Genomic DNA, 14,473 nt, shown 5'->3' with positions numbered 1-14,473 from the left:
AAACTGACGGCTCTGGTGGCCCTCTTTTCCCACCTGGTGTCATTCGGTAGGAGCTCAGTAGTGGCTGACTGCTTCGGTGGCCACGAGCATTTAATTGGCCTCGGTTCCCACCCTGCTTCATTTGTTTCCCACCCAAACCCTGTAGGTGTCTGAGAGGTGAGTGCTTCCTGGGAAACACATTGTTCTTTTAAAAACAATCTTTTTCAAACGTTTTTACCAGTGACTCCGGTAAGAAATGCATCATTTTATATCACTACCTAGTGCATGCACACACATTTATAAAATTATGTAAGTAGAAAAAGCAGAATCTTCGTAAAACATCATTAATGTCTACTCTGTCCAAAATACTCTAATATTTTCTGTTCCAGTTCTTTAAAAAGAAATGCTGGTTTCAAAGCACTGAATTGATTTTACAGCCTATTCAGATGTTTAAACCCACACTTTGAAAAACCTTCCCCTAACACACCACTCCCCACACACCCTGGTGTTACCCAGCTCTCCACTGCTGCTTCCAGATGTCCTTTGGGGCATCACTTGTACCTTCCTCATAGCTGTCACCGCCCTACCTTGAATCATTTCTCATGTTACAGAGTTTCTATTAATACATTCAAACTGCCGCTGTCACCCCAGAAAGGCTGGTTGGTCTCTTTGATCCTGATAGCCAGTCATTCCTGTACCCAAACACTGAACCTTTCATCACTTGAAACTGAAGAGGCCTCACATTTTCACCTTGAAGTTTCCATTCTCTGACCACAGTCTTTATCTGTTCAGTTTTCCCTTTCCGTGTTCCAGTGCGCGCCCTTTTTAGCTTACTGAGTCCTCCACACTCCACCACTTTTCTCCCACGTTCCTTTTCCTTCTGGTTTTGTTTCTCACCCTTTTCCATTCTAGATCCTATAATAAATGCCCCCAAGCTCCCAGCAGCACCCTCGCATTACACACGCCCCTAAGTGCCTCTTCTCCCATAACGCCTTTGCCAGCCCCTGACCCAGGTTATTCCAGCGATGCGTTCTTCTCCCAGTGCGATGGGGCTGGAGAGAGCTGGTGAAGGCCGTCTCGCTCCCACAGAGGTGGTCACAACTACAGATTCAAAGCCTCAGACCTCACTTAGACCCTCAGCTCTATTTGGCAGTAATGTCATGTGTTTCTGATCAGGTTTGCCACCTTATTACCCACAATAGGTATTCCAGACTTTCATCATCCTCCCTATTTTCCTTACCTATTTTGTGAACGCTTCATAGAAAAATTAGAAGTTGCCACAAGTAAATTCTTATCGTCTCACCTTTATAACCTCACACAAACATTCCTACTTTCAAACCCATCACTGTCACCCTCTTTCTAACTTCTGCGGACACGATGTCTTTTCTGGTATCTGTCTCTATCTGGTATCTATCTAATCTTTAGAACTTTTCTAAAGGCCATCCCATTTCTTCTAGAACTTTCTTCCATCAGTTTTTACTTCACTTTTCTGTGTCATCAACCTTTCCCAATCCGGCTCTCCCTGGCTCCTTCTTATCCATAGCTTATAAAACATTCCGCAATGCATTCTTTCTTTAAACAGAGATCCTAGGTTCTGGCCCCCATCAGCTTCCTCACTTGTTATTATTCACAGCCCAGGATCGAGCTCAGGCGTCACCTCCTGCATATTTCCCCTTCCTTGGCCGCCACCCCGCCTGTGTCTCTATCACACTGTCATTCTGATAGACGTTTGTTAGACTGGGTTCTCTGGTCAGAATTTCATCTGCTTTACCTTGGGATCCCAAAACCTGATGCTTTGCCATAGGCACGTAGTAGGAAGTTGATACATAATGAATGAGTGAAGTTGCAAGAGATAGAATATCTTTAAAAAAAAAAAAGAAAGGAAAAGGCTACGGTGTATTGAACATTCTTCAGTCGATCTTCCTTAATATCACATAATTATTTTGACATTTTCATTTTATAAGGGTGATGAAATATTCAAGAGGTTATATTTTTTCCCAAAAGAGTTTAAAAAGAAAAAAAATTGGTACTTTCCTTCCCTCCTATAATTTTCGAATAGGTTAACTCTTCTTTTTTGTAATATATATCTGTAACAGAATCATTCCGTGCACCCACATTTTCATATGGACCTGATGGAAACGGTTTCTCGCTTGGATGCAGTAAAAATTGGAGACAAGTCTTTGGTGATGAAAAGAAATATTGGCTACTTCCAATATTTTCAAGGTAGTTTATAAAATGCACGTCTCAGGAATTATGGAACCTGTGATTGTCTCTCTGATTAAATGATTCAGAGAATACAGTATATTATGACATTATGAGCCTTAAGAATGAAAACTCAGAATATCTTGATTACATGAAGTATTTTATTTGTCATGTTTTTTATAAGGGTGAAGGAGAGTTGAGGCATATATTTGAATGAGAAAAAAAAGATGATTCATAGAAAATAAGAATCACTCTTTTTCTTTCAAAATGAAAATGAGTTTGTGAAGTAAAGAATCATAAGAATTTATATTTATTAGCCATATCTTCAAAGATTGCCAGTACAGGTTATGTATTCTGTTGTGTCTTAAATCAAAGAAGACCCAACACATAATGCAGTTTTTACCTGCATTTAAATTTAAATGAGAATATATGCTCAAGATGATTCATAAGTTCCTTTTCTCTCAAATTCTCAGCCATCCTAGGCCATGTATATACCAAAAGTCATTATAGAGAAGGAAAAAGTATTTGAAATTCAAGTACCATATTTGTAAGTGTTGTGGGTTTTTTCCTTTTTTCCCTTAACAAGGAACTGTATTGCTTGTTATTTTGTCTGAAAATGACATATTTGCATTCTTTCTTTTTTTTTTTTTTTTTTTTGGCCATGCCACATGGGATCTTAGTTCCCTGACCAGAGCTTGAACCAGGCCCCAGCAGTGAAAGTTCAAAGTCCTAACCACTGGACGGCCAGGGAATTCCCAATTGCCTTCATTTTTTTTTTTTTTTTGGTACACGGGCCTCTCACTGTTGTGGCCTCTCCCGTTGCGGAGCACAGGCTCCGGACGCGCAGGCTCAGCGGCCATGGCTCATGGGCCCAGCCGCTCCACGGCATGTGGGATCTTCCTGGACCGGGGCACAAACCCGTGTCCCCTGCATCGGCAGGTGGACTCTCAACCACTGTGCCACCAGGGAAGCCCTTGCCTCCATTTTTGAAAGACGTTTTGCTTGGTTGTAGAATTGTGGAATTGTAGGTGCTGCTTGCATTGTTTCTGATGAGAAGTTTGTGGATATTATGTTTATTATTATTTGTGTAATATGACATTTTTCTCTGGCTGCTTTTAAGATTTTGTTTATCACTAGTTTCTTGCAATGTGATTATGACATGCCTGGTGTCGTTTTCTTCATGATTCTCGTGCTTAGGATTGTTGAGCTCCTTGGATCTGTAATTTTTAAACTTTCATCAGATTTGGAAAGTACTTTTAAGTATTTCTTCTGCCGCCTCCCTCGCCTTGTCCCTGCAGGGACGCCAGTTACACGTCTGTGGCTCCTCAGGAGGCTCCGCCACGGCTCACTGGTGGCTGCTCACCTTCTGTTCAGTCTTTTTCCTGAGTTTCATCTTCAAGTGCGCCGGTCTCTTCTGTGCGCTTTATCTGTTGTCTCTTACATTCAGGTGTTTCCACTCCGACTGGTTGGAACATAGACTATTATTTTTTAAGGTTATTTTCTCTAAACAGAAATTTCAATGTTGGCAGTTGGGTTTTTTGTCCTTGTTTTTTTTTTCCCCTTCTTTGAAGATGTTGTTCCATTATCATCTGGCTTGTGTTGTTTGTGTCAATAAATCAGCCTCTCTCTTATCTTTATTCCACTGTTTGTACAGGCACACCTCGAGATTATTGCAGGTTTGGTTCCAGACCACCGCAATAAAGCAAATATCATAGTAAAGTGAGTCATACGAATTTTTTGGTTTCCCAGTGCATATAACAGTCTATAACCATAGACTGTTAATTGTTCAATAGCATTATGTCTAAAAAAAACAATGTACATACTTTGATTTAAAAATACTTTATTGCTAAAAACTGCTAATCGTTATCTGAGCCTTCAGCAAGTCGTAATCTTTTTGCTGGTGGAGGGTTTGAAGTATTGTGAGAATTGCCAAAATGTGACACAGAGACGCAAAGTGAGCAAATGCTGCTGGGAAAATGGCACTGATAGACTTGCTCAATGTAGGGTTGCCTCAAACCTTTAATTTATAAAAATCACAGTATCTGCAAAGCACAGTAAAATGAAACACAATAAAACGAGGTATGCTTGTAAATTACTATGTCTTTTTTTCCCCTGTGGCTACTTTTAAGATTTTATCTTTATCACTGGTTTTAAGTAGTCTGATGATGATGTTCCTTAGTATGGTTTGCCTTGTGTTTATCCTCTTTGGAGTTCATTAGGCTTCTTGGATCTATGAACTTGTAGTTTTCATCAAATCTGAATTATTTATTTATTCATTTGGCTGCGTTGGGTCTTCGTTGCTGTGCGCAGGCCTTCTCTAGTTGCAGCGAGCAGGGGCTACTCTTTGTTGCTGTGTGCGGGCTTCTCATTTAGTGGCTTCTCTTTGTTGCGGAGCACAGGCTCTAGGCACACGGCTTGCAGTAGTTGTGGCACACGGGCTCACTAGTTGTGGCACATGGGCTCAGTAGTTGTGGCTTGCGGGCTCCAGAGCGCAGGCTCAGTAGTTGTGGTGCATGGGCTTAGTTGCTCCATGGCATGTGGGATCTTCCCGGATCAGGGCTCTAACCTGTGTCCCCTGCATTGGCAGGAGGATTCTTAACCACTGTGCCACCAGGGAAGTCCAATCTGAATAATTTTGAAATAATTTTCAATTGTTTTTTCTGCCTGCTTCCCTCTTCCTGTGCCCTTCCCCCACTAGCTTTTCAGTTCTCTTAAATGTATGTCGTGACCCACCGGTCATTGCTGTTGTCCCTCCCTTCTCCCCCTCCATCTTTTTTCTCTTTGCTTCAAATTGGATTGTTTCTGTTGTTACGTCTGTGAGTTCACTTATCTTTTCTTCTGTATTGTCTACTGTTAAGCTCATCCAGTGAATTTCTTATTTCAGATATTCTATTTTTCAGCTCCAGAAGTTCAATTTGGTTCTTTTTTATATCTTACATTTCGTTTCTCTTTATATCCACTTTCTCCAGTTAATTCATGGACATATTTATAGTCACTGGTTTAGCGTCTCTGTTTCAAGTGGTCACGGTCATTTCTAAATCTTTTCTGTTGACTTTATTTTCTTCCGGTTGTGATCACATTCTCCTGCTTTTTAGGCTGGTAATTTTTGACTGGATGGTGGACACTTTGAATTCTGAGTGTTTAAATTTGGTCTCCCTTTAAAGGATGTTGAATTTTGTTTTGGCCGACTTCTGTTTCAGCTTAGTCCTCCTGATGCTTGCTGAAACCTGTGCTTGGGTGTAAAGTAGCATTTTCTCTAGGGCCAGTTTAGTCCTACAGCAAAGGTGAGAGCCTGCTGCGGTCTCTGCCGTATGCACATGTTCAGTGAGGTCTCTCTACTCTGGCAGGTCGAGTGCAAATGTCTTTCAGTGCTGGGCAGGCTCTGAATTGTTCAGCTCACACTCCCCAGTTGTTCTTTTCCCAGATTCACATGTGTGGCTTAGTATTCATCAGAAGACTCAAGTAAAACCCTGTGCAGATTTCTGTAGCCCTTTCTCTGCACATATCCCTCTTCCTCAGCTCTGCCCGATAGAAGCAAACCTCCTCGTCTTCTCGAAACTCCCATCTCTGTCACCTTAATTCAGTGAGACCACCTTGCTCTGCACATCCCCCTGTTGGTGCTCAAGTTCTGGCAGAAGCTGCAACTCCTTGGTTGGTTTCTCTTCTTTCAGACACCACAGTTCTGTGCTGCCTGTTTTGAAAAGAGTTGTTGTATGTACTGTTCAACAGGAGGTCAAATATACCGTTTAATCCATCTTGGCTGGAAATGGAATTCCCTGCGGTACACAGTTTTGATGTTTTTAGAATGTAGAAGGCATAGCTGTACTTTTTTTTAAGTTGTGAACTTCTTGAAGCCAGAGATTTTCTTTTCTTTTGTTCAGTGGTATATCCCTAGCACTTCAAATGGTACTCAGAACATCCAGTATATTTTCGTTTAATGAACGTTGTTGAATAAATAAATATGTGGAACTTACATCTTGAATTTCAGTTTGAGCATTTATGATATCTTTAAATGATTGTGATAAGCAGGTCAGTTACCCAAATATTTGAATATGTATGTTTATCATAACTTTAATAGACATGATCATTTTAATAGTCATGGAAGATACTATTTTTAACTATATGTAAATTATAAAAGAAAAAGACTTACTTCCTCAGTAGAGTCTAATAACTGTCTAAATTAGAAATCTTAGAAATCATTCTCTGAAAGACAAGTTGTGATCATTTTATACCATGCCTCTGGAAAATAGGTGTTAAATTGACCACTTAGATTGAACTGAACATGATTAAATTATCACTGATATTTTTCTTATGCAGTCAGGGTGATGGCTGCAGTTTTCCGACTCGTCTTGTGGGGACGGATCCAGAACAAGCATCTGTTTCAAACCACAGTGAAAATACCAGAAGGTGCGCTTCTTGTCATTACGTTTTTCAGAATTCATTATAGAGCAAACTGTGTGTGTGTGTGTGTGTGATACATAGATGAATATAGTAGTGACGTAGCAAGCCAGCACAGATAAAGAGAAATTCTATTCAGTTTTTTTAACTGAGGGTTAAAATGTGGATATAGCTGATATGCTCAGGATAACCATATTTTTTTATGATTCAAACCAGAACACTTTTGAGAGTAATAAAGTGAACGCTTGCTGTTAGTAGTTGAAGCAGGACAGTCTCATGTCACTGGATGCGTCTGGCAGGGTAGGAAGCACGGCTACGCTACCTGCGCTGCCTCTTCCTAGAAACGAAGACTCTTTCAAGATTTGATTATGTTGGTTTATATCAGTTACATTTTCAAAGAAGTTAGTCATTGTACTATTCACCATTTTATTTTGATAAACAGATTTTAACTGCAGCGTGAAAATGATATTAATGAGGATTCAAAAATACAAATACAAAATTTTTCTTCTTCGTCTTAGAGGATATTTTCTCAGAGTTTGTATGGCGAGCACACTGATTCATAAATTCAGAGAAATAGTTCATTTTAAATGAAATTTTAAAGGAGATAGAGATGCTTCTGTCAAAGTGAAACACTTGAAACTTACTGACTACAGAAATAAGTTGTGGGGGAGGAGGGATTATAAATTCCAAGCTAGCGGATTAATTTTGGAAGAACATAGGCCTTAGAACCTAGGACCTCAGAGCTCCAAGAAGTTACTTAAACTGTCTGAGCCTCAGCTGCCAGCTCTATGAGAGGAGGATTTGTACTCCCTTCGGGGGTTATCGTGAAGATTGCGATGGTGTGTAGAAAGCACCCAGCACAGCGTCTGCCCATAGTGGGTCCCCAACAATACTAGTTCCCTTTTCCTTCTTCTTTTTTTCCTCCATTCCCTCCCTCCCTGGATGTCTTAGCTAGAAAACTAAGTCTACGCTAAATCACTAAATCATTTTTTCCCCTTAGATCTATACTGCAGAGGTAGAAAGCAGAAAACTTGGGAAATGACAGGTAATCTTTTTGTCCTGGCCACAGACATAGATCCTCACCTGTCCTTGTGCTACCTTACGGCTCTTGATTAACATGTTAAAAATGTTTCAGATTGGCCTCTGAAGCTGTTTTTCTTTCATCTAATTGTTTTCGTTGGCAGTGCTGAGTACAAGTTCTTGGGTCTAGAGAGCCATTTAATGCGGGGGGTTGGGGCACATTTTCTCCTGAAGATGGAGCTTTTTCAGAGTGCTGAGATCTCATGAGTTGCCCTCACATATTTAGGAGAAGGAATACTAATTTGCTGCTTATTAATTAAGTATTATTAATTGAGCATTAGACTATTTACTAAATTATTTGCTCCTCTTTCAGTGTTGGCTCAAACCCACCCTTTCCTATCAAACCGCTTAGTGAATCAAAAAACCGCTTGTTGGACAGTGAATCTCAGTGGCTAGAGAATGGATCTGAAGAAGGTGTTACCAGATCAGGTAATGCCGTCATCTGAAAACATTGCTTTGTCTGGTTAAAATGAAAATCACCAGGTTTAATAAATGTGGAAAAATTAAAATACATTATGTGCTATTTTAAAATACTAAAATATTTGAAACTTTTTAATAAAATATCTTACACGTGGGCCGTTAGCGTTTACTGGTAGCTTTCACGGAGGCGAAGGTTGAGTGAGGAAGTGTAGTGGCTGCTGCTGTGTTTTTTTCTGTTCATAATTTTGTTTTTCCTTGTTGTTACCCAGCCGTGTGTTTTGTCACCTCAGATGTAGAAAATTCTTTCGGCATAATATTCTGGATAATGCTTAAACAAGGTTAATTTGGGGGTCATAGCTTTTGCTTATTTGAAAATAATTTTGAAATGCCTTGTACTCTTTGGCTGTCTTGTCTTAGTATAAAAAGAGTGCACTGAATGTATTTGAACCATGATGACTCTTAATCATTTCATGAACTGTGGTACATTATACAACAGTTGATAAGACACAAGTGGGCTTTTGAATCAGGCCTCGGTTTATAATATAGTCTGGCCACTCACTAGCATTATAGCTTAAAACATATCTGTGGTTCTTAATAATACTAGTAATAACATTCTTCTTGCACTGTAGGAAAATGGTTTGGTACTAACTCTAGGAAATACCCTAAAACTTGAAAGCTTGCTGTCACGATTTCTGATTTGTTGTTATTGTCATTTTGGCTTTCAGCAGCATTTAAATTCTCTTAAATTAGTTTCATTGAGACCTTCATTCAGGGGACTTCCCTGGTGGCCCAAGGGTTAGGAATCCACCTGCCAATGCAGGGGACACAGGTTCGAGCCCTGGTCCGGGAGGATCCCACATGCCACAGAGCAACAGAGCCCATGTGCTGCAGCTGCTGGGCCTGTGCTCTGGAGCCCGTGAGCCACAACTACTGAGCCCGTGTGCCACAACTACTCAAGCCCACGTGCCTGGAGCCTGTGCTCCGCAACAAGAGAGGCCACTGCAGTGAGAAGCCCGTGCACCACAACAAAGACCCAGCACAGCCAAAAATAAATAAATAAAATAAAATAAATTTTTAAAAAAAGATCTTCATTCAGGTCATTAGACCCTCAGTATAAAATAAAGGGAAAAATCCATTTGTGAACTTGAAATTATTGCTCCTGAACATCTTTAGAGCCAATGGACGTTTTTACAAAAATAAGCATAAAACCAGACTTTGAGATTTTAGCACTGCTTTCCTTCCTTCTGGGTTCTAACGGAAGGCAAATGGTTGGCACCAGAAGCCTATTTAGTGCTTACATATACTTGCTTTTACTGTAATCATCAATTTTACCATTTAGCCAGAAACTTAATACTTCTTTTTTTGTCATGTCATATATAATTATGTGCTTACAGGGACAAATAACCATGTAACAGTGGCAATAGAAAATTGAGTACCACTTGTTCATAACTAACCAGTTGAATAAGAGCAAGGTAAGACAGTATAAAGGTAATTTCTCCAAAAATTAGTTTATTTGCATGTCATAATCTCAAAACAGTTTGCAATTCAGTCTTTTTTACTCTTTCCATTATATCAGCAAAATCAGGTAGTTCAGGAGAGATTGGAAGGTAACGTCTGCCTAACTCCCATTTTTCTTACCACTCCTAGCATGATCTTACTGGATATTTATTGGTAGATTAATGAGGAAACTAATAAAAATTGTTAGGATTGGTATATGGACAACTACCCTTTTCACTGAACGGTACCTTATTAATTAGTTTAAGGAAAAAAGGTGACTTTTGCCCACTACTGAAGATATTTGATCCAGAGAAGAGTGACTAAGATTAAAGTCTGAAAAAAAGACTTAAGAGGTTCATTGATGTTATTTACTTGGTAAAAGATACAGCAGAAGAGCAGCTTACTGCAGCCAAGTACATGAGTCAGTGATGCCTTTGCAGTAGCCAGAGGAGGCGCGGTAGCCAGAGGAGGTTGATTGAAGTAGGAATAGAAGCCCTTCCCCATGGGCCAGTAGGAGCAGTGAGGGCAGTGCTAACACTGACTGAATGCAGGGATGTAGTGAACTCTCCTGCTGCTTAAAAACAGAGAAGACAGGTATGCACATTCAAGTCGGAAGCTAAGCTCACTGGCTCAGCAGCATCACGCGCAGCTGTTAGAGTTTTGAAAACCTACGTGTAGTGTTTCTTGGTTACCTATTGCTACCTAACAAATTATCACACACTTAGCAGCTTAAGACAACACACCTTTATTACCTCAGTTGCTCTGTTCTCATCTGTAGTCTCATCTAGGGGACATCTGCTTCCTTGCTTGGTGTTTATCATTAGCATTCAGTTCCTTACAAGGACCTGGAGTCCATGTCCAAGTCACAGCCAGAGCCTAAGACTCAGAGAGCATCAGAAACAGCCCCCGGTGGGGCTCCGGGCAGGCAGAGGGCAGCAGGAGCTGCAGGCGGTGATCCCGTGTCATTGGCAGCCCCACCGCGTCTTCTCAGTGTAGGCTGTAGGCGGAACAATGGCTGATGCTCGCGGTGGTTGAGAATCCTCACTGAAATTCCCATAAACATCTGATAGCAGTCTTCTCAGATTATGCCCAAGTTAACACTAAGGGAAAAGTGTAAGGATCTGCCTCTATTAAAATGCTCACTTAATGGCTTCAGGGAAAGTCAGTGATCTGTCCCTTATTTACAGCGTCTAAGAACCTTTATTATTATTAGAATATTAGTAATATTAAAGTATTTCTTTCCTTTTGTGTTGTATTAGCAGCTTTATACCTTAGCCCAAAGAACTATTTAATCTTATTTTCAGAAATATAAAATCAAGTTTTAATCAATAATTCAATTGTTTCCGGTTTTATAGGTTTATAAAAAACATTATGGACTGAATATTTTCAGTTTTATACGCAAGATGATGATCAGTGGAATTAAATAATTGAAGTATAAATGAAGATATATTTTTTAAAAAAGGAAACCTTTGTACAGATTGTTGGATCCACAGAAGCACTGCTCCAGAGCTGGAAGATGCCTTAATCTTAAATGAGCCCACTTGTTCAACACTGACTTACAGCTACAAAAGTGACTTAATTTTACTTTGGAAATAACATTTACTCATAATAACGTATTATGATATGCTATAATATGAGCTGTCAGGTCACATGTTAACATGGCGTATGTATTCTTTTGATACCTGAGTTACATTATTAGAGTTCTTAGTATCCATATAAATTTTCACTCCAGAAACACAAGGTAAAAAACTTGTTTTAAGTGAAGTACATCTAGGTCAGTATGGTGGCTGAGAGTGCTTGTACTGTGTAAGAAAAAGAAAATAATTGCTTTAAAAACAACTTGGTGTTTGCTAATTTATAGTTACTGTTTTATACTTTTCAACATTTTTACTAAAGATTTTTTTTATTGTTGCTATAAAATAACACTCAGAAGGATTTAGATACCTAATCATTTAAAACATGGAGCATATTTGTATAATTCATTGAAGGCTTAGTTCTAAGCATTAATTAAACCATGTGCAGTGTTGTGCCCAAGGCTTAAAGAAAATTTGGCAGTATAAGAAATTTTTTTGTTTCTCTCTGCTCTCAATATACTCTTGTTGAACTTTCATGGGTATTTATACAGGTAGAGAAACAAAGGTTACGTGTGCTGTAGAAATACTGGACACAGTAGGATTGGGTAGAAGTGGCTGGAAGAAAAATAAAGCGAAAGACAAGCTACAGAAAGCTGTTAAAGTATGTTTTCAGAGTGCTGCCTGCTGCTGAGCTGACTTGCAAATTTCAATTTAGGTAATGACTGAAATTTGCTTTGAAACTTTTTACAGTAATCCTATAATAGCTTAAACAGCAACATAAAATACAATTTGAACTAGGGTCAAACTGTTCAGCATAACACTGCTCTCGAGAAGGAAATTCTCACTTGAGTATCATTCAAAGCTTCCATTCTCTGAGAGGTGGATTCCACTCTTACATGCAGGATTTTAAATCTGACTTCCTAACAGCAACCCCTTTCTGCCTAGACACTTATCCCCCTTTTCCTTTTGAAATCCAATCTAAGTGACAGGGATCGTTGCATTGATTCTAAAGGAAAATAGTGTCCTATAGCGGAGAAACAATATACAGATGTTACTCCTCCTTTATACTCTGCTTAGTCAGACACACACAAGCTAAAATGACTGATTGCTTCCAGTGGTGGGTGGAGATCAGTTTTAACCAGCGTCTGTAAAAACATGTTATAGTTTCCTTGTCTATAAAATGGGGTTGGGGAGAGGGGTGTTAAGAATGATTTCGACTGGACGACCTTTAACATTCTTCAATTTCTAATTTTGCATAATACCTTACTTAACATTCGTCCAACAGGTATATTTGGAGTTCCTTCTGGACGCCAAACAATATACTAGGGATAGCTCTATAATCTCCTAATGTAGCACAAATTTTATAGCCTACTATTCCAGGTTTATAATTTATAGGATTTGTCTAATTCCATGGGCTATATTAATATTAGATGTTAAAAGCAAGTAATTTTTTCCCCCTTTGAACTAGAGGAATGAGTTTAGCTTTGAAAATATAGTTTGGAATACTGTAATACAGTTTCTACCTTTATTTCAACACTGTAGTCTTAATAATCTTGATTCTAGAAAACTTATGAGAGTTAAGGGATATCAGTTTACCAACCAGAAACACCACTTCAGTTTGGCGGTTTGAGTATTATAAGGAAATAGTAAATGTTTAAACGTAAGTGACTGCTTTCAGAAATGTCCTGGTACTTCTTGTGGGTATTTTTACATTCAGGTCAAAGGATTTGCATGCACCTAACAACTGAGGAAACTTACTTTTCCCTTTAACCTATTTGGGTGCTTTTGTGGTGTTTCTTTTTCAGTTCTTTCACTATGTTAACATCATCTTAATAGCATTAGTAAACACCTTTTCAGGAATTTTCAGCTAAAGCCTTTTAATTTAGTTACCTTTGGTTTAATTAATTTATGGCCAACATTTGCCATGTTCTAAATATTTGGCTTCGTTTAGTTGTACGTATTAATGACTGTTGGCAAGGGCCTACAAGTGGTATGGGAATCAGGGAAAGGCTGACTCTTTGGTATTTCTCTGGGATTGATTAGTGCTGCCAACCTTTGCGGAGAAATGGTCAGAATGAAGCCCTGTCAAAATTTATTAGTACTGTCTTTGTTCCTTCAAACACTTGAACAGTTGTGATAATATTTAAGGAAAATAAAAGTTGAATTTCAGGTCTTGCCATTGCCATTAAAAACAAATTAGACAGGAAACTTGGTTTTACGTGGGTACAAACTTACTTGAATATTCAGTACCTGAGGCATCTGACCACTGTCACTGTGCCAAACCAAAGAGCAGCTACAGCTTAGTGGTCACTGAACTTGCACCGCTTACATAGTATAGTTTCATCTTTGCATATGGATGATTTTTTAAAATCCTTTGACATATTTAGTGGTTATGATCCAAAGTGTCATAAGTTAACTTAGCTTAAATCAAATATGCAATGTTTACTTGAATTTATTTCTATTAATAGCAGATTTTGACTGTTTGTAGGATTTTCAGATTTTCAGTCATGTGAGATTTCCCTTCCGTCATCTTTAAAGCAGATGCATTTTAAGGGCTCAGTGTTAGGATCTGCATATTTGGGGCGCTGATAAGACAACTGACTTACAGATGTTTTGCTTACATTTTGTTCTAGGACTAGCACTGCTATCAATGGAAAGTATTTTTAACTAATCTGTTAGAGAAATTAACCATATTTTTGCATTTCAGCCAAAATAAAGACCGTATCTCATATTCTATAAGATACAGCTAATATGTAAGTCTAAAATTCATGTGTTTCTTATGATCTGAACTATATTTTCCAACTTAAATTAAAAATGCAAGATAGATTCAGCAAGGTCCATATTTTTCTAACGACTTCACTTTGTATTATTTTGTTGAGTTGCATAAAGCAGCAAGGAATTGTGTTTGTATTAAAAGCTTCAGAAAGCTGTTGAGTTTATCACATTTGTACATGATTGCAGGTTAGTCTATGCCCATTTACAGAAAAGGTGGACACTATTTTAAAGTGATCTTTAATATGTTTTTATATAAACAAATTTGAAATAGTTTACTTTGGTTGTTTTTACATATCATGTCCCGTAAATCTTGTATTTGTTTTTCATAAGTGTAACCCTGGACCATGACTTAATGTTATCTTTGCTTTGCCTTTTGGGTGGCCTAACCTACATTAACATGAAGGCTGAACATTTTAAAACTTGTTTTTTTCCAAAAATCGTAATAATGATTACTTTATTAATAAATAAATAAAGTCCTGTATTTGAACAGCTGTTGTTGCTGCTGTTGTTGTTAGAGTATGACTGTTGCTTTAGTCACCTGGCAGGTG

General features: G+C 38.6%; 1 protein-coding gene across 3 annotated transcripts in view; it reads left to right on the top strand.

The window, feature by feature from the left end:
• Window positions 1–14,412, top strand: part of ZDHHC20 (zDHHC palmitoyltransferase 20) — a 73,183-nt gene extending 58,771 nt beyond the window's left edge. The window contains exons 9-13 of one of the 3 annotated variants that reach the window (XR_012327501.1): window positions 2,076–2,202; window positions 6,499–6,588; window positions 7,580–7,624; window positions 7,973–8,088; window positions 10,932–14,412. Coding sequence is in view for 2 of the 3 variants with exons in the window: in XM_019936898.3 (XP_019792457.1) it covers window positions 2,076–2,202; window positions 6,499–6,588; window positions 7,973–8,088; window positions 9,474–9,511 (371 nt within the window). In the remaining variant the exon portion in view is untranslated. Of the gene's footprint in view, window positions 1–2,075; window positions 2,203–6,498; window positions 6,589–7,579; window positions 7,625–7,972; window positions 8,089–9,473; window positions 9,552–10,931 lie in introns of all 3 variants that reach the window. The other 2 variants (XM_019936898.3, XM_019936899.3) reach the window with 2 other exon arrangements.
• Window positions 14,413–14,473: the final 61 nt, after the last annotated feature.

The sequence above is a fragment of the Tursiops truncatus genome, chromosome 18 (assembly GCF_011762595.2).
Source record: "Tursiops truncatus isolate mTurTru1 chromosome 18, mTurTru1.mat.Y, whole genome shotgun sequence".
NCBI lineage: Eukaryota > Metazoa > Chordata > Mammalia > Artiodactyla > Delphinidae > Tursiops > Tursiops truncatus.
The sequence above is the reverse complement of the archived record's forward strand: the minus strand, read 5'-3'. Positions and strand labels throughout refer to the sequence as shown.